The following is a 24,983-nucleotide window of genomic DNA, read 5'->3' on the forward strand; positions in this document are numbered from 1 at the left end:
ATAACAACATTTAAGAAACAGGATGAAGGTGAAGTGGCCTACAGACACAATAAAACTAAATGGGAACAATTTAATCATCTCAAAAGAAATAAAACATTTCTGTTAAAGTTTTCAAAGACTTCATCTTTGATTAAGACAAAAGAAAAACTAATAAAACTTCAACATGTTTACTTTTTGTTTATCTACAGAAAACATCAATATAATGTTAGTCTTTCTGTGTAAAATGTATCAAACATATTGTGATCATATTGTTCAAAAATTACAGTTGCCTTTGCACCAACATTTAAAAAAATATTTAACAAATGAATCACTATTTAGATAGAATATGTTTGTTTTTGTGTGAGGTTACATAAAATTTTATGTAAATAAACTAGAGGGAAAAAACAACAACCAGAGTAAAATGTCAAATAATTTAGCTGAAATTATAACTTAACTTTTACTCCATCTTTTAGAAAAAACTGCTGCAACTTCCAGCTTTTTTTTTCTGCCACAATTATCATAAAATGCACGTGAGGTCATGGAGGGACTGTCCATCAGTACAGAGTTTCTACTTTTTTCATTTTTGGATGCTCGTGTGCTGCGGCATTTTTGTCCAGGAGAAAGTGTGCTGTGGCTCAGAAAAGGTTGAAAAACACTGGATGAGCTGTTCTTTTCTGGACTGAGAGGTCTGAGGTCTTTCCAGGTATCTGTTGTAGCCACTCCTCCAGCTTGGGGGTTACTGCCCCCAGTGCTCCAATTACCACAGGCACCACTGTCACCTTCACTTTCCAGGTTTTCTCCAGTTCTTCTCTGAGTCCCTGGTATTTCTCCAGTTTCTCATGTTCCTTCTTCCTGATGTTCCCATCGCTTGGCTCTGCCACATCCACCACAACGGCTTTCCTCTGTTCTTTATCTATCACTACAATGACTGGTTGGTTCTCCATCACCATCCTATCAGTCTGGATTCTCTGCCTCTTTGAGGTGTTTCTATATTCTAGCCACATAAAAATGTTAATGCATTAATTACATTTTCCCCCTGTTCCACAAACATATTCTAGGTTTGAAGAGGACTTAAGGGTTGTGCTTCATGACAAAATCTCTTAATCAATATCTGAGCCTTTGACTGGTTTCTATATCTGGAACTCTGTTTCTGTGTCCCTCCGTTGAAATGGGAAAATAGGATCTCTCATCAATTTAGAAGCATCTTTGTATCTTAGTGAACAAAGATTTATGTGATGTTTTACACATTCTAGATGAATTCATTCTTTTGTGACGCATTTTTACAATATAGATCACTGTAACTGAGGTCATTAAGGAGTTTAAATGGATAAATGAATGAAAAGTATTTTGTAGTTTGTAATCTGCAATGACTGTCAGAAGGCTTGAAAAGAAACATTCCGTTTCATGAGACATGAAGCATTGCTTGAAACATAACTGGATCCTTAATATTTGAAGTAGTTTTAAAAAGAGTTTCTTTCACATTTTTCCCAGTCGGCAAACTTAAACTTGTAACCGAAACATAGTAATGCAAAGTAATGCTTTAAAGTGGCTCCTAAGGCTTTAGTTAATAGTTAATTAGACCTAATGCATTATTATGCCTCAACTAGAACTAAGAAGGAGACCCTTTTTATAAAGTGTAATCAAAATGATATACTTCTTAGATGTCACAAAGCTGAAATGTCTCCCAGGAATGACCCAATAGGCAACAACTGCTCATCTAAAAAAACAAAAACAGCTGTTAGCATGTCTCTTGATTTTACATTTTGAAATAACTCACATATCCTTCCTTTAGGAGCAAACCAGGAACAAACGCTTTCTAATGACGGACTTCCATCAGAAACAGAGAGCTCCTCCTGGCTCCTTTCTACACCTGAGCAATGTGGAGTTTAATCAGCAACCAGAAATCCAGCTTTGGACTGACTCTGCTGCCATCTAGTGGTTAAACAGGATCACTGCAGGAGATTCAACAGCACAACTGGTACAAAATGTCTATAAAGCTCCTGTTTATGTCCTTTTCATCCATAGACACAACAGCTGTAACCCTTGTGGTATCCTAGGCACTTTGACGTTGAAGATGGGTCATCTAGACCCAATAGACAGTGCTCTGAACCTTTTTTCTTCAATGATTTGTGATCTTCACTGGTGTCCATGGATTACATGAAATCTTTCCACCTTTATCCACCTTTGTCATGGTAGGGGGAACACGTCAATGGAAGGGGGGGGGGGGGTCATCTATGATTGCATAAGGGTTAAACTCCCAAAGTGGTCCCGGTGGTCTTTTCATTCTGATGATGTCGTTGTCAGCCAAAATCCAAAAACCTGAGTCATTTTCTAGGACATAGTTTCTGCAGAGTGGCAGGAGTGCTTCAGAAATTTGCCTCTAAGTTGTGGGCAGGTCTGTTGACACAGATGTCTCCGCTGACTTCCCATCATCCCATTGCTTACGCTCTCTCCTGCTAGCTTACAGCTCCTAACATTAGCGGTGCAGCAGTATCGAGCTTTGCAGCCGTCCAGTTCTGATCCACATTCCAGCTCATTCCAGGGAACGTCTGCAGGAAAACCATGAATCAGAATGGAGCAGAGCAGGGAGCTTGTAGCCCCGCCCATCTCAGTAGCTGCATCACAAAAGAGCTTTTTCAAATCGCGGGTTCTCGTCCGGATTCATCATAATTGGAATAAGAAATGCTCAGAAATGCAGTTTCATCTTAAATTCTTTACTAAATGTCCTCCATCATGAGGAAAATGCTACAAAAACATTTTAAAAACACCAAAAACACCTCTTTCATTGGTTTGGGTCTTTAAAAAAGTTGAAGTACATTACAGTTGATTTATTTTGAAACTTCATCATAAAAGGCTGTTTCCAATGTGGCTGAAGAAAAGTTCAGATTAAAGCAGAAGCTGCAGCTTCTAGAAGGAACATGTTCCTGTGTGAAAAACCCTTTCTCTCTGGTTTTAGACTTCTTGTTTGTTTAATGCGCAGAAGTTTCAAATCAGTAAAGAGATGGAAGTCATGCTGAGCATCAGTCAGTACCATGACTGTCCTTGTTCAGTCCTGCTCCTATACGCAGCAGTCAGGCCGCCACAGCGGCAGCTGCACTAAGATGCAGCTCAGTGATGAGTCAGACAGTGTGAGAAGCACAGAGAGCAGTTTTCTGATAGACGTTTATCACAAACGTCTGTTTGTTCCAGCACCAATCTGGGAAGACAGCACTAGCATTCAGACATAGACATGTCTGTTTTCCCAGGGCCAACCCTCTGAGCTCTGCTCTGCATGGGAGGTTTGGCCTGCAGGCTGCAGCTTCTTTTTCCGCTTTCATCCACCCAAAGCTGCCCTTTCCCAACACCTGTCCTCAGGGCACAAACACACCTGTTGAAATCATCAAGGACTGTTGAGACTTTAACGCCGTCTTTGTCAGAGCAGAGTAGGAAAGAAAACGCAGGACAGCTTTCAAAGAAAGAAAGCACTGGTGAACTCAGCAACGCCAAAAGACCTGGACGTCCACGGAAGACAACAGTGGTGGATGATGGCAGAATCATTTCCATGGTGAAGAGGAACCCGTTCACAACAGCCAACCAAGTGAACAACACTCTCCAGGAGGTAGGCGGATCAATATCCAAGTCTACCATCAAAAGAAGACTGCATGAAAGTAGATCCAGAGGGAACACTGCAAGATGCAAGCCACTCAGAAGCCTCAAGAATAGGAAGGCTAGATTGGACTTTGCTAAAAAGCATCTAAAAAGTTCTGGAAAAACATTCTTTGGACAGATGAAACCAAAACCAACCTCTACCAGAATGATGGCCAGAGAAAAGTATGGAGAAAGCGTGGAGAAGCTCCTGATCCAAAGCACACTACATCATCAGTAAAACACGGTGGAGGTAGTGTGATGGTCTGGGCGTGCATGGCTGCTAGTGGCACTGGGACACTAGTGTTTATTGATGACGTGACACAGGACAGAAGCAGCCCAATGAATTCTGGGTGTTATGAGACAGACTGTCTGCGCAGATCCAGGTGAATGCAGCCCTGTCTGCGCAGATCCAGGTGAATGCAGCCAAACTGATTGGACGGCCTTTCATAATACAGATGGACAACGACTCAAAACATACAGCCAAAGCAACTCAGGAGTTTATTAAAGCAAAGAAGTGGAATATTCTTGAATGGCCAAGTCAGTCACCTGATCTGAACCCAATTGAGCAGCATTTCACTTGTTGAAGACTAAACTTCAGACAGAAAGGCCCACAAACAAACAGCAACTGAAAGCTGCTGCAGTAAAGGCCTGGCAGAGCATTCAGAAGGAGAAAACCAGCATCTGGTGATGTCCATGAGTTCAAGACTTCAGGCTGTCATCGCCAACAAAGGCTTTTCAACCAAATATTAGGAATGACCATTTGGTTTTCACTTATTTCATTTGTCCAATTACTTACCAGCCCATGAAATGAAGGGATTGTGTTTAAAAAATGCTTTAGTTTTTCACATTTTTATGCAATCTTTTTGTTCAACCCATGGAATAAAAGCTGAAAGTCTGCACTTGAATGGCATCTGAGATGTTTTATTTAACATTCACTGTGGTAATGTACAGAAACTAAATTAGAACGAATGTGTCTCTGTCCAAATATTGATGGTCCTGATTGTATGTTTCAGGGTAGGTCAAGTTGCCATGGCAACTCATGCTCTGAACATAACCTTGTCTGGAGCAGGTTTAGTTGAAGGTTAGTTTGTTTTCAGAGAGGTGAAGCAGCATGGCGTGTCCATTTGAAGATGATTTAGTGGATGAAGAAGCTCAGATAATACTTTTTCCACCATGAGAGGGTGATAAGACCACATATGGATGTTGGAAAGATAAACTTTATACTTTGATCTAACTGAATTATTAGCTTCAGTTAAGATAAATCAATTTTTTTATTCAGTCAGCTTAAAAATAACACGTGGTTTTCAGAAAGTTATTTTACTTTCATTCAAATTAATTCAATTAAGTAGGTGTAACTTTGGTGCTGCTGTTAAATCGGTACCGCAAGGGATTGTGGGATACCATTCCCTTTGCCTGTCTGGACGGATTTGGGTTTAAGTGTGGCTTTTTGACCAAATGTGTTTAGTTGTTTAGCTGTTTTACCGTGTTTTGTCTAGTTATTTTGTCCTACTATGCTTAAGTCTCTGCACCATGAGTGAGAGTGAAGGAGAGGATGATCAATTTATTTAGCACCCCTACTGTTGGGTTAAAGTGATTACAATGTCAGAAAATTAGTAAATGAGCCTATGTTTCTGTGTATATTTCTACTTTCTTTTTATTGAGTATACCTGTCGGCTCAAACTTAGACATATGAGAGTTCAAGAATTTTAATAAATTAAGATGGAAAAAAGATTAATTGAATTGGAGGAATATGACAGTTAGATAAATATGTAAATTTGAGTTGTATAAACACTAATTAAGTTTTATAGACGTAAGAAATTAGATTGAAAAAATTTTACTTACTAATTTTATATATATATATATATATATATATATATGTATATATATATATATATATATATATATATATATATATATATATATATATATGTATATATATATATATATATATATATATATATATATATATATATATATATATATATATATATATATATATATATATATATATATATATATATTAGTTGCAATGATGCCTGACATGAGCTTCCATGTTGTGGACAGACAGGTTATTGGCCGGTAGTTGGATGGGACTGCACCCTTTGAGGGATCCTTCTGGATTAGGATCGTTCGCCCTTCCGTTAGCCATTCGGGGTGAGTCCCATCTCTTAGCAGCTGGTTCATTTGTGCTGCCAGGTGCTCGTGGAGTGCGGTAAGCTTCTTTAGCCAGTAGGCATGTATCATGTCAGGGCCCGGTGCTGTCCAGTTCTTCATACCTGAGACTCTTTCTCGGATGTCTGCCACTGTGATGGTTACTGGATTCTGTTCAGGGAGGTTGCTATGTTCTTTTCTCAGAGAGACCAGCCATTGGGCATTGCTGTTATGTGCTGTCTCTTTCTCCCATATACTTTTCCAGTACTGTTCAGTTTCCAGCCTTGGTGGGTCTGTTCGGCTGTTTTGACCCTCCCACTGAGTGTACACTTTCGCAGGCTGAGTTACAAACAGCCTGTTTATCCGTCTGGCTTCATTGTCTCTTGTGTCCCTCTTTAGGCGGCTGCTCAAGGCTAGGAGCCTTTGTTTGGCAGTTTCCAGTGCTTCAGGTATGGGCATCTGGCTGTATTTCTTAGGTACTTGCTTTCTCATTGTACCTCTTTGAGCCTCTGTCAGCTTACTCACGTCCTTCAGAGTTGCCTTGATTTTGGCCTCTAACCGTTGCTTCCATTGGTGGGTACTGTTTTCTTCCATGGTTGCTCTCGTATCCAAGCATCTCAAGGATCACTGCTGCTGAAGTGTAAACCAGTTCATTGGTATTTTTGATTGTTGTGGTAGGAATTGCCCTCAATGCTTCATTCACAGTTTCCAGTAGACTTTCAGGCGGTACATCACTTAACCGTTGCAGCTGGTGTCGGGGTTGCCTAGTGTACATTCTAGACATGATCTTGTCTTTCAGGTCAGTTGCTGCCTCGCTCAGCGTATCTGTGGTGGGGCTGTGTAACCAATCTCAGGGTGGGAGTGTGGTATAGCCTCCTTTCTGACCTGTTGTTCTGGCTCTCCCGTGGTATTGCCATTGTATTGTAACGCTTCAATCTCAAGTTGTGACAGGAGTTGCCGCTTGTGGATGTTAGAGCACTGGGCTACCAGTTGTTTGGCAGTTAGCCTTGATTGTGGGTTTCGAAGCATCCATTCCTTCCACATTCTCTGCATGTAACCCCTCTGGGTGGGATTACTTGAGTAGTAGCATTCTAACAGAACCTCGTTCTCACATCTAGTCCATTTCCGTATTGTTCCAGTAGCCCACTTTCCATCAGGGTGCTCTGGTCCCCCAGCACCTGACGCAGACCTTGTTTGGCTGGGCGACGTCTGAGCCGGCATGACATGTGGTTCGTTGTCTCTCATGTTGTGAGGTAGGCGGTAGCGTTTAGGGTCTTGCCCAAGGTCCCTCACTGGGTGATGGTAATTGCTCGCCATTGTTATGGTTATTGCCCCATTTCTATTGTTATGGTATTTGCCCCATTTCCATGCCAATTGATACATGTCCATTGCCATTTCCATTAATTGTTCATTCCGCCCCGGGAATCGAACCCAGATTTCCTGCATGACAGTCCTGCACCTTACAGTATATATATGCGTCACAAGAAAAATAGAAATGAGATAGAAAGTCATGCGTTTTGACCCTACCTTGTGAGGTAGGCGGTAGCGTTTAGGGTCTTGCCCAAGGTCCCTCACTGGGTGATGGTAATTGCTCGCCATTGTTATGGTTATTGCCCCATTTCTATTGTTATGGTATTTGCCCCATTTCCATGCCAATTGATACATGTCCATTGCCATTTCCATTAATTGTTCATTCCGCCCCGGGAATCGAACCCAGATTTCCTGCATGACAGTCCTGCACCTTACAGTATATATATGCGTCACAAGAAAAATAGAAATGAGATAGAAAGTCATGCGTTTTCTCCAAACAGAAACTCTTTCTTTTGCTGATGATGCAGCCGTATTACTTTTTTGATGGACGTATAATCTTCATACGCCGTCATTAAAATCTCAGACTCCGTCTCACTGAAGTGTCGCGCTCTCTTTTTTTTTCTCCACACGTTTCCATGGTAACTCCGGAAATCGGTGATCCATTGAGAATGTCTTTATGTACCTGCTGTGCACGTGCATTAACCCAGGGTTACCAAGTGGAGCGTAATTACGCTAACTCATATCCGGTCTTTTGGAACCGACATACCCAGAGTAAGCAAGTTCAGGCGGATTTCAGCCAGAGTTCAGGGTTAAAGTCAGGGGAGTTTAAACATGACTTCTGGAATACCCCCCAGGGCTGGGAAACGCTGCTCTGTCAACATGGACTGCAAACAGAACCGAGGACTTGAACATCCCTGAAGACTGTCACTCATTCACTTTAACAGTAGGAGGAAATATAACAAGTGTGGAGGCCTCAAGAAAACAGAAGTGACAGCCAGCCCGTCCTTTCGCGCATGTCCATCATGTAGAACAGATTTCTGCTTCCCAACAGTTTTCTCACAAACGAAAAGGAAAGAGATTCAAGAGGAGCAGCTTACTGTAAATGCTAAAACATTTCCAGGGATCGCTGTCTGCAGGTTAGACGTGACTTGAATTTGACTCCCCCATGCCTCCTGAACTGGCGGACGTTCAGGCATAAAGGATCGCTTATTGCACCTGAACCTGGGTACACGTCGACCACGGATTGATCTGAATCAGTGCATCTGAAGGATGACGAGTGCTGGGTCCTGCCCGTGTTGGTGGACTTTGGGAGGGGGTGGGTGTGTCTGTGCTTTGGCTGCATGTCTGTGTGGGAAAACAGCCAGGCTTCCGTACACATTACACATCTTGATTTACTGATTTAACATTTCAGAATGAAGGGAAAATGATCACACACATAATTCTAGTTCAGATATTTCTTCGGAAATCTCTGAGGAAATCATTATTCATAAAGCCTGACATAAAAATCAATGGTTGCTGTAATTCCCATGTTTCCATGTGTTGGAAGCTGCTGACACTTTCACTCAGATGTCTGCTGTTTGAGGTTTTTCTGTAAAAAAAAAAGAAAAAAGGCAAATTTCTGTTTTTTAGCTGTCAGCCACTGCTTTGTGTTCTCCTTCTTTTTGTTTGCAGTTCACAGTCCCGTTCACCCAGAGGCCCACATCCACACACTAATGGCCGCTCTGCTGCCGAACAAAGGCGCCAACCTGTAACCACCAGGAGCAACCTGGGGCTCAGAGTCTTGCTTAAGGACACGTAAATGGTAAATGGTAAATGGCGTATACTTACAGATCGAATATATATCGATATATCGAAGGCCCAAAGCGCTTTACAGTCACAGTCCCATTCAGTCCCATTCACGCACCCATGCACGCACCCATGCACGCACCCATGCACGCACCCATGCACGCACTGGCGGCGGCTCTGCTGCCGAGCACTGGCGCCAACCTCCCACCAGAGGCAAGGTGGGGTTTAGTGTCTTGCCCAAAGACACTTCCACACATGGGCGTGCAAGGCGGGAATTGAACCTGGAATCTTACGATCATGGGTCGACCGCCCTACCGCTGCACCACGACCGCCCCCCCCCGCCTGCACGTGGGAGGGCACAGCGGGAACTGAACCAGTGATCTTGGAATCAGAGGACGGCCGCTCCATCTCAGTTGCCCCTGATTGGACCCCTCAGATCAGAGGAGCTGTGAAGCATCCAGCAGCCGCTGTGGGAAAGAGAAGGTCAGAACATGGAGGCGTTTCAGTCTGCAGAGCATCAGACCGCTGAACCACTGACTGAACCCCCAACAGCTGTCCTCATGTCTCAAATGGACATCAGCTCCTTGGACACCTGTGGCCCACATGATTCTGCACACCTGTACACAGTCTCTGTACACGTACCTGTGTTCTGCAGGCCTCCGCTCCTCCTGCAGAACCGAGTGGCTCACAATTTCAAAGAAAGAAAGAATTGGAACCTCGGATCAGATGGGGCCAAATTAAAGATGTGATCAGGAACGGACCAAAGTTTGGGTTTTTAATTCCAGACTAAAATCTAAATAAAAGAAGAACAAACATAAAAAACCCACAAGTCTTTTAAAATGATGAAATGACCTAGATTCTATCAAAAATCACTTTTGGAAACAACAGAATTCTGGGAAAATTCCTTTTCCATTTTAGAAAAAGTCTAAGTCACCAAAACCTCATAGAGCAAAGATGTTCTCATTCATCTGAGAAGGACTTGACCTTTAGGAAAATGTGCAAAGAATAAATAAAGTAAAGCCCCGCTGTGGAAGCTGAAGGGCCAGACGACTTTGTTTTGTGCTGTAGTTTGATTCCTAAACATTAGCCTTTGCTTCTGTCTTCAGTTTGACCTCAGACCTTCTTTTCTGAGGAGGGAGTCCGCTGCTGCACATTGTAGACCCTGACCGTCCTCCTCCTGCCCTCCTCTCCGGGGGGTGGGGGGGGGTGGGGGGGTCGTCCTCACAGCCCCCAGCACACCGGCCCATGGTGCCACACAAAGAGAGGCTGAAGCTGAGCTGCCCTCGACTGACAGAGAGAAGGAGGAGGGTGAAGCCAGAGGAGCGAGAGGCGGTGAATGTGGAGCGGAGGGAGCAGGGAGAGCTACTACATCCTCCCCTATTCTCTGCTTTATCTGGCTGCAGCCCCTCCAGCATGAAGCCGCCTGAACCGCTTTCTGGTGTTCCCACCCCAGGTGTCACTTCACCTGCCAGACTTCTGTCTGACAAACCCAAGACTACGGCGACCAAATTCAGGACAGAGCGGGCCTCAAACACTGGCAGAGGTCCGGAGGAGAGCGGCACAGCTTTTGACAAGCAGGATGTTTACATTCCAATGGACCCAATATCTGCTACAGCCCCCAGCCACAAGCCCCCGCAGACCGAGGGGCAGCAGGACGCCATCAAGACGACACAAGAATCGTTGACCACTGACAGGTGGGTACGGTTATTAAAGACTTGTGTAGATGAGATAAAGGTAAAACCTGTTGATCGTAAGGGAGTTGGCCCAAATGACAATAAATAATGATAACCTAACCCAACCTAACCTAACCCAACCTAACCTAACCCAACCTAACCCAACCTAACCTAACCCAACCTAACCCAACCTAACCTAACCCAACCTAACCTAGCCTAACCGAGTCTAACCTAACCCAACCTAACTTAACCTAGCCTAACCTAACCTAACCCAACCTAACCTAGCCTAACCGAGTCTAACCGAGTCTAACCTAACCCAACCTAACCTAACCCAACCTAACCTAGCCTAACCGAGTCTAACCTAACCCAACCTAACGTAGCCTAACCGAGTCTAACCTAACCCAACCTAACCTAGCCTAACCGAGTCTAACCTAACCCAACCTAACTTAACCTAACCTAACCCAACCTAACCCAACCTAACCTAACCCAACCTAACCTAACCCAACCTAACCCAACCTAACCTAACCCAACCTAACCTAGCCTAACCGAGTCTAACCTAACCCAACCTAACTTAACCTAGCCTAACCTAACCCAACCTAACCTAGCCTAACCGAGTCTAACCTAACCCAACCTAACCTAACCCAACCTAACCTAGCCTAACCGAGTCTAACCTAACCCAACCTAACCCAACCTAACGTAGCCTAACCAAGTCTAACCTAACCCAACCTAACTTAACCTAGCCTAACCTAACCTAACCCAACCTAACCTAGCTTAACCGAGTCTAACCGAGTCTAACCTAACCCAACCTAACCTAGCCCAACCTAACCTAGCCTAACCGAGTCTAACCTAACTTAACCTAGCCTAACCTAACCTAACCCAACCTAACCTAGCCTAACCGAGTCTAACCGAGTCTAACCTAACCCAACCTAACCCAACCTAACCTAACCCAACCTAACCTAGCCTAACCGAGTCTAACCTAACCCAACCTAACTTAACCTAGCCTAACCTAACCCAACCTAACCTAGCCTAACCGAGTCTAACCGAGTCTAACCTAACCCAACCTAACCTAGCCCAACCTAACCTAGCCTAACCGAGTCTAACCTAACTTAACCTAGCCTAACCTAACCTAACCCAACCTAACCTAGCCTAACCGAGTCTAACCGAGTCTAACCTAACCCAACCTAACCCAACCTAACCTAACCCAACCTAACCTAGCCTAACCGAGTCTAACCTAACCCAACCTAACTTAACCTAGCCTAACCTAACCCAACCTAACCTAGCCTAACCGAGTCTAACCGAGTCTAACCTAACCCAACCTAACCTAGCCCAACCTAACCTAGCCTAACCGAGTCTAACCTAACTTAACCTAGCCTAACCTAACCTAACCCAACCTAACCTAGCCTAACCGAGTCTAACCGAGTCTAACCTAACCCAACCTAACCTAACCCAACCTAACCTAGCCTAACCGAGTCTAACCTAACCCAACCTAACGTAGCCTAACCGAGTCTAACCTAACCCAACCTAACCTAGCCTAACCGAGTCTAACCTAACCCAACCTAACTTAACCTAACCTAACCCAACCTAACCTAACCCAACCTAACCTAGCCTAACCGAGTCTAACCTAACCCAACCTAACCGAACCTAACCTAGCCTAACCGAGTCTAACCTAAGCCAACCTAACTTAACCTAACCTAACCTAACCCAACCTAACCTAACCCAACCTAACCCAACCTAACCTAACCCAACCTAACCTAGCCTAACCGAGTCTAAACTTACCCAACCTAACCTAGCCTAACCTAACCTAACCCAACCTAACCTAACAGAGTCTAACCTAACCCAACCTAACCTAACCCAACCTAACCTAGCCTAACCGAGTCTAACCTAACCCAACCAAACCCAACCTAACGTAGCCTAACCGAGTCTAACCTAACCCAACCTAACCTAGCCTAACCGAGTCTAACCTAACCCAACCTAACTTAACCTAACCCAACCTAACTTAACCTAACCTAACCCAACCTAACCCAACCTAACCTAACCCAACCTAACCTAGCCTAACCGAGTCTAACCTAACCCAACCTAACCTAACCGAACCTAACCTAGCCTAACCGAGTCTAACCTAAGCCAACCTAACTTAACCTAACCTAACCTAACCCAACCTAACCTAGCCTAACCGAGTCTAACCTAACCCAACCTAACTTAACCTAGCCTAACCGAGTCTAACCTAACCCAACCTAACTTAACCTAACCTAACCCAACCTAACTTAACCTAACCTAACTTAAGGTGTCAATCCAAAGTCAAAAGTCAAGTCAGTCAAAGTCAGCTTTATTGTCAAGTATACTGCATATACAAGACATACAGCACAGATGAAATTACTTTTCTCTCACCCCACAGTGCAAGCAGCATTTAAATAATAAATAAACAACATAAACAAAATAGATAAAATGACAGTAATAATGAGAAGAATAACAGTAATCTAAACAGAGCAAAAGAGCAATGACATGATTAAAGTTGCAGTTTAAAGTGACAACAGTGCTGAGAACAGTAAGTGGATGAGTCAGTGATGGCAGTCTTTGTTGAAGATGGTGTTCTGAACTGGTGTGAAAGTTTTCAATGTGAGATTGTAGGATGGAGTGGAGGGGCCAGAGGGGGGAGGGCAGGGAGGGAGTTGAGTGTCCTTATTGCCTGGTGGAGGGAACTGTCCTTTAGTCTGCTGGTTCTGGCCTGCAGACATTGCAGCCTCCTCCCTGATGGCAGCAGGAGGAAGTGTCTCTGGGATGGGTGGGAGGGGTCCCCTGCAATCCTGATGGCTTTGCGGATGAGGGGGGAGTGGTAAATGTCCGAGAGGCTAGTGAGAGGGACACCAACGATCTTCTCAGCCGTTTTCACAGTGTGCTGCAGAGTCTTCCGGCAGGATGCGGTCCAGGCTCCGTACCACACGGTGATGCAGATGGTCAGGATGCTCTCGATGGCCCCCCTGTAGAAGATCTGCATGATGGGGGGAGGAGCTCTGGCCCTCTTCAGTTTGCGGAGGAGGTACAGGCATTGTTGGGCTTTCTTGGCGAGTGATGCAGTGTTGTGTCTTTGCACCACAGAGCCAGCCTGCTCACGTCCCTCCTGTAGGGGGTCTCATCGTTGTTGTTGATGAGACCCACCACTGTTGTGTCATCCGCAAACTTGATGAAGAGGTTGGAGCTTGATGTTGGGGTGCAGTCGTGAGTCAGCAGAGTGAAGAGAAGGGGGCTCAGCAGACATCCTTGGCGGACCACTGTGTTCATTGTGATGGTGATGGAGGTGTTGTTGCCGACACGGACTGCCTGTGGTCTCCCTGTCAGAAAGTCCAGCAGCCAGTTACACAGGGAGGTGTTGAGTCCAAGTTGGTCCAGCTTGTGCATGAGCTGCTGGGGGGGGTGACTGTATTGAAGGCGGAGCTGAAGTCAATGAACAGCATTCTGACATGAGAGTCTTTTGTTTCCAGGTGAGTGAGGGCTGAGTGGAGGTCTGTTGAGATGGCATCATCGGTCGAACGGTTAGACCGATATGCAAACTGGAAGGGGTCCAGAGTGGGGGGGAGGGTAGACTTGATGTGATGCATGACCAGCCGCTCAAAGCGGTCAAAAAAGAAACATTCTCATAAATCAGGAGAAAAATACAACAACATCTTGTCTGAAGACGCACAGAAGTACGACTCTGTCACTTGTTTGTCACACTGTGTGTAGCCGAAACACAACTCATTTCCACAAAGGCAGCACAGGATCTCCTTCATTGGTTTTTATCGGGTCTTTTTTAGCTCCGCATGTGTCATTGATGGTCAATGGATGTTCAGTGACTTGCTCTGACCACCTAGGCAGCAGAAAAAGGACAAAAAGGGCACAGGTGGACCCAAGACTGCCGTCTTTCCGGGTCGATGCTGACAGATGACCTTTGCTGGAATGATGGTTGATGCCAGACCTGTGTGTTTATTCTGAGTCACGTGGTTGAAATGTGTTCAGAACTGTGAACATAAGTGACCGTGGTAAAAAGTGACACACTGAACAGAATGAACCCAAAAATAAAAACAGATGAAAGCAAAACTCAACTGAAAGACTCCGTGTGAGAAGGGTTCTGAATAGATTTTCTCTTGATGTTGATCAGTGTTGTTAAACATTTTTTATACCCAGGGCTATGTCGGACTGGTTCAAACTTCAGATTAGAAACTAAATATGGAAACAGTTTGCAGAACAGAAACTATTTTGACATTTGAAAAAGAGAGAAAGAAAAAGATTGGGTGGATTTTCCCTCCACAACAAGAGATGATGAACCTTCAAACCCAGATCTGAGCCTTTCATAAGACAGTGACTCTAAAATGTATTTAAAATATACAATAGAAATATACATTGAATACTACCAACGTATTCCCTGCGTGTCATAAAAGGCGACTAAAAGGGACGGAGTGAGATGACTGGGAATCTTCTCCCCTGTAGCTATATTCCTAAATACGGACAGGGCAGAGTTGGGAACCCTTAAGATTGGGTCCTTGAAGAAGGAGGAGGGTTTGGGGAAGATAAGGAGGGAGTTAAGAATGTGTGCCCTGTCTAGGCTACCCCACTTTGGTGGGACACAGCCTGGGTATATAGATAGATAGATTATTATTATTAATATTATTATTATTATTATTATTATTATTATTATTATTGTTGTTGTTATCTCCTTGCAAAGACATTTATGGCTCTCTGATTCAGTAAATTAATTTTAGTAAAGAAGATTTATTCTATGTTTCTTCTAGTTTGGCATAAGGCTCCGTTCAGATACATAAAACAAAGATCTCCATTGAAAACTTTGGGTATTAAACTACCCCAACACCAAAAAGGAGATCAGCAAGAGTTTGGAGAGAAAGTGAATGTTAAGATCAGTATTATGTGTGTTTAAGTCAGATGAATGTGTTTCAGAGGCATTCCATATTCAGATTTACAAGTATGACTGCTATGTGAGACCAGGGGGTTATTCCAGAAAGCAGGTTATGCTAGCTCCCACGGTAAGTTTGAGGCTAAGGAAGTTGATAACCTCAGCTTTCGGTTCCAGAAATGGAGGTATGTTTCAGGGTATGTCAAGTTGCCATAGCAACTCATGCTCTGAACATAACCTGGTCTGGAGCAGGTTTAGTTGAAGGTTAGTTTGTTAGTTAGGTAGTTATTTTGCTTTCATTCAAATTAATTCATTTAAGTAGGTGTAACTGTGGTGCTGCTGTTAGATCGGCACCGCAAGGGATTGTGGGATGCCATTCCCTTTGCCTGTCTGGACGGATTTGGGTTTAAGTGTGGGTTTTTGACCAAATGTGTTTAGTTGTTTAGCTGTTTTACCGTGTTTTGACGAGTTATTTTGTCCTACTTTGCTCAAGTCACTGCACCATGAGGGAGAGGGAGGGAGAGGATGATGAGTTTATATAGCACCCCTTCAGTCCAATTATGTTGACAATATCGGAAAATTCCTCAATGAACGAACGCACCAATCACACAGTGATTTGTTCTTTTTATTGTTATAAAAATGAGCATATCTGCCAGCTCAAACTTAGACATATGAGAGTTCAAGAATCATCATTAATTAAGATGGAAAAAATATCAATTGAATTGGATTAATATGACATTTAGTTAAATAAATATGTAAATTTGAGTTGTATAAACACTAATTAATTTTTCTAGACGTAAGAAATTAGTTTGAATAAATTTAACTCAATTACTTGTTACCAATAGAAGTAATTCATTTAAGTTGGCAAAATTGGATAAGTTATATATATATGAGTCACAGGGAAAATGGAAATAAGATCAAAAACTCGTGCGTTTACTTTGTCCATTCTTTTTCTCCAAGCAGAAACTCTTTCTTTTGCTGATGATGCAGCCGTATTACTTTTTTGATGGACGTATGATCTTCATACGCCGTCATTAAAATCTCAGACTCCGTCTCACTGAAGTATAGCTCTCCCTTTTTTTTTATCACGCATTTCCATGGTGACTCCTTAAATCAGGGATCCATTGAGAATGTCTTTATGTACCTGCTGTGCACGTGCATTAACCCAGGGTTACCAAGTGGAGCGTAATTACACTAACTCATATCCGGTCTTTGGGAACCGACATACCCAGAGTAAACAAGTTCAGGTGGATTTCAGCCAGAGTTCAGGGTTAAAGTCAGGCTAGTTTAAACATGCTTCCTGGAATACCCCCCAGGCACCATTGACCATTGGGCCGCTCCCGTTCGAGTACAGCGCCACGAAGGGAACACACTATCTAGATAGAAGAGAAAAAGAGCCAGGCAAATTGAACGTGGAGCCATGTCCGCAAGATCGCTGTAGGGGACTACAAACTGATCCGCCATGAACCAAACCTGTAAGACGACATGAAGATTAACATCCAAAATCCGACGCTTCCACTGGCATAATATGATACGAGCTTAAGTAACATCCAAATTCGAGCTCCATTGGCATACTATGGTACAAGTTTAAGAAATCCTAATTTCGAGGCTTCCACCTGGCAAAATATAGTATTCAAACATCCATAATCCAAGAAATTCTTTCCTTTCTGCTGCTAACACATTGGTCGATTTAAGTCTGAAGTCTCTTTGGAACGCTGAGGAGGTCCACCTCCCCATCACTTTCAGTGCAGAAATAAGTACGTGGAGTGCAGTCGTTGTTGCAGCTCCAGATCAAGGAGTGCAGGGGCAACGATCTGCAGGGAAGCTGCAGGACGAGCAGAGACTGTGGAACTTTGAAGCCATCCGACTTTGTTGAGGGTTTTACATCATCTGCCAGAAACGGAGTGCTGACCGGGGAGTAGGGGGTCGCAGGCTCAGGAAGTGATGCATAGATAAAGACAAAGCAGTATTAGTCTTGGCAAAGAATATATAAATAACTTAGAAACTGATCAGTTTTAGAATGCTTAAGATAATGGGAATAAAAGTGCTTTTAAAGAGCAAATCTGAGGAAGTAAAATCAAGTAGTGAGTTTAAAGAGAAGGTTCTATTTGTGTGTTCACCACACCATAGAAAACCATCAGAGCACAGATTCCAACAAGAATCAACATAGTGAGAGATGGAACCTGCTGTAATATTAACACCAAATTTTTAGATGCACAACAGTAACCTTTTGTCATTTCCAGAGGGACGCACCTTTAGAAGGCCATCGAGGAGCAGGCGAATGGAAGGGTATCCAAGGACCAAGGAGATTCATAGATGAGGAAGGTCAACATCTCACGTAGCAATGGACGGCAGCTCGGCTGGATTTGATGCTTTGTACTTGATATCAGAAGTACAAAAGTACAGATAACTTAAATATTAATTGGCAAAGGGGAGGCTGGATACTGCGAAGGAAGAACAATTTGAGATTGATGAGGGGTCATAGGTTCTGATAGTATTTTAGCTGGGCTGAACCTCATGCATTTAGAGGCGGATGACAACAAGTCTCTAAATGGAGATGCTCTTGCTTTTTCTCTTTTATTTCTCTACACACGCATTCGCAAATACTGGGAGGTGGTCGCTGATGTCTGTCATTAGGAGTCCGCATTTTATTCTGTTTTCTAGGCAGTTTGTGAAAATATTATCTATCAAGGTTGCTCTGTTTGTGGTTATTCTGCTGGGTTTGTTGGATAATTAATTTATGGATAAAAGCTTAGACTGTACATTGTATGTGTGGCAACACGAGCGGTTAGGCACACCAAACAAAACTGAGGTGGAGACGTGGTTCTGGCTTAAAAAATAGTTTTAATATCAATAATTAAAAAAAACAGGGTAAAACCAGATAAAAAGAGTAAGAGCCTCATATAAATAATTAAAACAGAGCAAACCAAATAACATTAAGGGCCTCAAGCCCACCTGTTGACAGCACGGGTACACCAACAACACTGGAACAGAACAAACAATACCCCGTAACATGCAGGGGTATAGGTGCAAACAAGCAAAACACAGCAAACCAGTGAAGTCCCAGAGTTTGTGTACCCAAGTCCTTTTGTTACAGGTGGTCAGGAAGCGGCACACACACACACACACACACACACACACGCGCGCACCCACACACACACACACACGTCACTACCAGCCTCCAACTCCCGGGAGCAGCTGCACAGTCACGTGGTTAGCCGTAGACGAAGTGGGAGGGGGGAGCAGACGCCGCCGTCAGCAACTCCCTCGTTGGACCACCAAAGCGGATGGGGGGGGGGGAAGGGAGGCCGTGTAGAGAACACCTACGGACACTTCCACAAAAAGGACCAAAACTCTGTACAGCAGCAGCGGGTTCCACCAAACACCCAGTCAGTGGGGGATATCACAAGGAACCGGAGCGATGCGCTCCATTCCCATTTCGCCTCCACCCCAGTCACACGCCCACCGGCTGTATGACCTGAAGTGGTGACATCCACAGCACTGCACTTCCAGGTGCAGGAACCCAGGGAGGCAGTCTCAGGCAGGAATGAGCAGAAGCCAGCTCAGTCCCGCTATGTAGGTGGCCTGGTGCTAATTAGCAGCACCAGGACTGGAGTGCCTACACCTGGGAGCCCAATTAACTCGTCCTGCTACATATGCGTGAAATCTTGGTGTGATTGTTTGGGTTCAACAAATCTATGTTAAAATCGCCACAAAGAAATATGACCTTCTTGGAAATATTGACAAACATGTTTTCAATAGCGCTGGTGAAGGTTTCCATGTCAGATGCAGGGGCTCGATATACGCAGCTGATTATGATGTTACACTGTTTCTCCATACTAATCTCTACAGATATATATTCCATGACATCATCAATACAGCCTGACATTGTCTCCACAACTTTGTGTTTGAGACTGTTGTGTATATAAAGAGCCACCCCCCCACCTTGCTTATTTTTCCTGTTCACGTAGTGAAAGTCATAGCTCTTAAGCTGGAAGCCCTTTTCTGCCTTTAGTCACGTTTCTGAAATTGCAATTATTTTGAAAGGTTTGTTAAATTGTTGCAAGTATTCTTCAATGGTTTGGTGATTCGCGTAGAGACTTCTGCTGTTCAAATGTGTGATTATGAGTTCGTGATTAGGATTTGTGTTTCTATTGTATTCTTATTCTATGTAATAACTGCTGTGGTTATCCACAAAGTCAAAGAAATTGGCATCTGGGTCAATGTCTACATTCATAATTGTGTTTTATTATTTTTTCGTGTTAAAGAGGACTGTACTTTTGCCTTTTTCTATTAAAATTGACCCAGTTCTTCCAAGTAGGACGCTGAACAGTTGAGTTGATTAGACTGAACCACCTGCAGGGAGGAGTAACCAGGTAAACACACTGCTCGTGTTGCCTGCCTGAAATACTCCCAGGATCGATGATTCTATAATAAAAAAGCCACAATAGATATTTGCACATAAATCCAGTTTCTCATGTGTATTTGCTAAAAAACAGGCTCAGCTTCTCCACTGCAGAACACGTTATGTGTCATAATCAAACTTTCCGAGCAAAATGTTGGTTCTCAGTGATTTGCAGAAAGCAAACAGAACTAATTTAGAAACCAGTTTTGGGTGAAAACAGACACCAGCAAACAGAAACGTTCTGGGGATGTGAACTCAAATAAATGAGGAAAGAAAGCTGCAGCAGGAAAATCCATCAAATTCTCAAACTCACTGCTTCCTTTCAGGAGTCACATGGTTGCTGGAGCCTATCCCAGCTACTGCTGGGCAAAGGCAGGGTTCAATCCTGGACCGGAAGCCCCATCACAGTCACACCCAGGATTGATTCAGTCATCAGTTAACTTGTGACATGTTTTTGACTGTGGGAGGAAGGCGGAGCGCTCAGAAAAAACCCACACATGTAGGCGAGAGTGCTAACCACTACACCACTATGCACTCCCCAACAGGAACAAGGACAGCTAAATTAAACAGAGGGGATTTTAAAATCATAAGTAGACCATCTAAAGCACAGGTGTCAAACTCCAGCCCTGGGGGGCCGGTGTCCTGCATGGTCTCTAACCAACCTGCCATTGAAGCTCCCTACTGGCTGAACACACCTGATCAGGTGATCTCCAACAGATGACACAGGATTTCTGAAAAATCCAGCTGGATGTCGGCGCTCCAGACCTGGTTGACCATTGTGTCATCGGTTCGTTGACCCGCACGTTCTGCATCTGGTTCTGCTCCGCCTGTTTTTCCCTGCTCTTTGTACCCCAGTGGGTCCTGCCCTGGCTTCAGTCCTGGCTGGACTTGCGTCGGCCGCATTAGTGAGTGTGTCAGTCTCGTCGCGGCCTCGTTTTCTCGGCTGGACAGTATATTTGTTATTCTCTCTCTGGTTTGGTTTGGAGGTTTGTGGGGGCTATGTGATGGATTCTTCCGGGGCATCGTTTTCAAAGCCGCCACTGAGAGTGGCCCCTAGGAAGAGTTCAGGTTGACGTGACTTGATCTGGACCTGTTAGCGCCTCGCAGTTCATCTTTCTGGGCATCAGTGGCCTAGTTCCTCATTCGCCTTCAGGATTAGTATGTATTTTCTTCAGCTGCCCATGCTGTCTCCACGATTTTCCTCTGAACGCGATATAAGGCTGAGGATGACTGTTATCGCTGATGTTCTCACTGTTCTGCCTCTATGCCTCTCAGGCCGCCTTTACACTGCATGGTTCAAGTGACCCAATTCCGATTTTTTCCTCTCATTTGGCACAGATCGGATATGATCGGTGAACGTGTAAGCAGGACAAAGGCACATGGATTCCGTTTTTCTCAGATCGGATACAGGCCTCATTCATATGTGGAAATAAATCGGAAACGAATTAGATATGTGCATCTGCGTGTGCCATGTAAGCAGACAAATCGGATATTCCCCAGTAAATGCGAGTCGTACATCAGTGACATCAACTCAGGACACCACCAACTGAGATCACATGACTTATTAAGATGCTTTTTGTGCGCTGATGTTGCTGTCAGCGTGTTACCTTTCAGCCTCAGGCTTCAGACCGCAGTCGGAAACCGCTGTTATGTCTGGTCCGGACGCAAACGGTAATTAATGAAGCGGGACACCGTTGCTATGGAACAGGCTAGAAGCCGTTTATTTCTTTGGGGGGCGTGTATGATGGGGACCGTGTGTGTGTGTGAGCGTGCGCGCGCATGCTTGCGCGCGTGTGTGTAAGAAGAGAGGTGGGGTGTGAGCGCGGAGCGGGGAGTGTCGGAGAACCGTAAATTAAAAACAAGGCATCTCGCCCAAAAGTTTTGGAGTCTTTCTGAACCCACTCTGGAGGCTGAGGGTTCAGAACGGAAAAGAGAACCCTGAGGAAATCTCCCGTGTGTTTCTGACCACGGTCGGAAAAGAGAAGTCATCGCGCAGGAAAGGTTCAACACTTGGATCAAACTGTTAGTACAGCACGTCTGCAAACACGTCCTCATTCAAAACTCAGAGAGAGCCGAGCAGCCCTCCCTTTTCTCCCCCATGCATCCCCTCTGGAGCGCCCAAGGCAACGCCTCCTTCCCTCGCCGCCTTGCCTCCATGACAACCGCAGTCACAAAAGTCCGAAAGAGGTCCGCGGAATGCGGAAATGCTGCTACGTAGTCCTCAGAACGTCTACGTTTGATGGTTTCAGCATTGTATAGTGTAAATGCAAAAATCAGATACGGGTCACTTTTAAAAGATGATGTAAGCGGGTCGTCAAAAAAATCGGATATAGTCAGAAAATCGGATATGAGTATCAAGACCTGCAGTGTAAATGCGGCCTCAGTGGCGTCTCTTGGCATTCAGTTGGCGCTCGAAGTGTTTGTCGGTTTACCTTTCAGCTGTCGTGGCAGTCCTCATATCGACTTTATTATCAGAAGCTCTGTACTGGATATTTGTGGGCGATGGGTCCCCTTCATTTTGCGAGTTATTGATGATTTCTCGGTGGCCAAATTTCCTCTGTATCCCTGGTCTTTTGAATCTCTGTGGAGAAAAAACTTTATTTTCAAATCTGGGTTTCCACGTTGTCTATACTGTATGGTCCTCCACCCGTCTGGATTTATTTTTCTTCTATGGATCTGGATGGATCATTGATGCTTGTCTCTCCCCATTATGTCATCTTTAGCTTTTGTGCAGCGTGTCGTTTATTCAATTTTTGTTCGAATATGATTTGTCAAAGATTTGGCCACCTGACATTTGCTGTGGCTTTGGTCCTATGGTCATCCGTTCATCTTGTGTTCTTGTTCTGGGTAGTTCAATCCTGGGCCCCGTGTTCCTGTTCTGGATTTTCGTGTTTTGCTTTTGATCTTTACCTCTCTATGCTTGGAGTGGTTTTGTTATGATGACTGTCGTGTCTTCAGGCTCCCTCCACTTGTTCTTCTGAGGCTGCGCTTTCTGGTTTTGGGGAAAAGGATCTAAGAAGAGTGGTTTGTGTTTTTGTCCGGCCGCCAGAATCCACAGCTCTGATGGTTTTTAAGGGGTCGTCCGGTTATGTTATATGGGGCGACAGTGGCTCAGGTGGTTGAGCCGGTCGTCCAATGACCGAAGGGTTGGCGGTTCGATCCCCGCTCCCACCAGCCAAAAATGTCATTGTGTCCTTGGGTAAGACACTTCACCCTCCTTGCCTCCAGTGTGGCTCCACTGGTGTGTGAATGTGCATGAATTGTCCCGGTGATGGTCAGAGGGGCCGTAGGCACGAAATGGCAGCCACGCCTCTGTCAGTCTGCCCCAGGGCAGCTGTGGCTACAACCGTAGCTTACCGTCACCAAGTATGAATGAGGAGTGAATGAATAATGGACACACTGTAAGCGCTTTGAGTGTCTTGAAAAAGCGCAGATAAATCCAATCCATTATTATTATTATTATTATGAGAGATTTCAGCCGTGGAGATTATGTTAAGGCTGTTTCAATAGCGAATGATAGTATTGTGTCATCGGTTGACTTGGTTGATGTTTAAATAACACCTTGAGCAATTTCTACCCTGACCGTAGGAAATATATCCCTTGCGCTCTCAAGTTTAGTTCAAGAGTTAAATCTTGTGTCCACAAGTCAGTCTTCTGTCTGCCTTGCTTAAGCAGATGACACTCTGCTAGATGCTTCCCCATTTAGAGGATGGTTATACTCCGCCTCTAAATGCTTAAGGTTCAGTCTAGCAAAAATACTATCAAAACCTATGATCCCTCATGGCTCTCAAGTTCTCTTTTGCAGTATCCAGACGCCCTTGGCTAATTAAAATTTCAGTAGTCTGTACTTTGTTGTCCACCAATTTGAGGACCAGTAATATCAAATCCAGCCGAGCTGTAATCCTTTGCTACGTGGGATGTTGACCTTCCTCATCTACAAATCTCCTTGGCTACTCTTCCCATCGCCTGCTCCTCGATGACCTCCTGAATGTGCGTCCCTCTGAAACTGTCAAAGGTTATTTTTCTTATCATTGGAGTATATAAAAATTGGTATTAAGATTTCGTGCAGGTTATATATTTCACTATCATTTCACTGTTGGAATTTGTGATTATGGTGGTTTCTATGGTGCGATAAATCCACAATGGGTCTTTACCTTAACTATCTACTAAATTTCACTTTCTCAGATTTGTTCTTTAAAAGCACTGTTATTTAATTTATCTCAAGCATTTTGAAACTGATCAATTTCTGGGTTATTTATATATTCTTGTCAAGACTAATACTGCTTTGTCTTTATCTATGCATCGCATCCTGAGCCTGCGAACCCCTACGCCCCGATCAGCTTCTCCATTTCCAGAAAATGATGTCACCCCTGCATTCCTTGATCTGGTGCTGCAACGATGTATGCTCGACGTACCTATTTCTGCACTGAAAGTGAAGGGGCGGTGGACCTCCTCTGCATTCCAATGACACTTCTGACTGAGTTAATCAATCAATGTCAACAGCAGAATGAATGTAAATTCTTCGATTATAAAGTTTAAAGGAAAATTATTGCCAGGTGGAAGCGTCAAAATTTAGGATGTTCTAAGTTGTATCATAGTATGCGCTGGAGCTCGAATTTGGTTCTTAGGCTCATTTGTTTGCAGTATGCCAATGAAGCATAGTAATTATGGGCGTTGAACTCGTTCTTAATATTTGGATGAAACCTCAATTAAATGGATGTTCTTTGAGTGCGTATAACTGGTATGCCAAATGGAGAAAATAATGGCCGTTAAGCTTGTTCGTTGTACTGTCGTTGGGAGCTTCGAAATAATGGATGTTACTTAAGCTCGCGTAAATATAGTTGCCAAAATGGAAGAAGTTTATGGCCATCAAGCTTGTTCTTAGTTTAATGGAAGTTTGAATAATGGATGTTACTTAAGCATGTCATAATACGCCATTGGAAGCATTGGATTGAATGTTAAGTTAGTGTCTCATTCGGGTTGTTCTTGGCGGTTTAAATTATAGTTCCGCACAGCGTTTTGCGGACGTGAGCTTTACGTTCTAAGATCAGGTATGAGTAATTCTTATGTTGGCTCCCCTTTTATTTATTTCCCTCTCTCTTTCAGATAGTATGTTCCTCTAGTGGTTTCCACGAACGGGAGCAACCCTACAGTCAATGGTGCCGGGTCA

General features: G+C 44.0%; 1 protein-coding gene across 3 annotated transcripts in view; it reads left to right on the top strand.

Annotated features, from left to right (window-relative positions):
- Nucleotides 1-10,061: 10,061 nt before the first annotated feature.
- The window catches only part of LOC101165133 (SH2 domain-containing protein 3C), a 34,905-nt gene continuing 19,983 nt past the window's right edge, over nucleotides 10,062-24,983 (top strand). The window contains exon 1 of one of the 3 annotated variants that reach the window (XM_023958911.1): nucleotides 10,062-10,547. In XM_023958911.1, coding sequence (XP_023814679.1) covers nucleotides 10,099-10,547 — 449 coding nt within the window. In that variant the 5' untranslated portion in view covers nucleotides 10,062-10,098. The remainder of the gene's footprint in view (nucleotides 10,548-24,983) is intronic. The other 2 variants (XM_023958912.1, XM_023958913.1) reach the window with 2 other exon arrangements.

This window comes from Oryzias latipes, chromosome 9, assembly GCF_002234675.1.
Source record: "Oryzias latipes chromosome 9, ASM223467v1".
Classification (NCBI taxonomy): Eukaryota; Metazoa; Chordata; class Actinopteri; order Beloniformes; family Adrianichthyidae; genus Oryzias; species Oryzias latipes.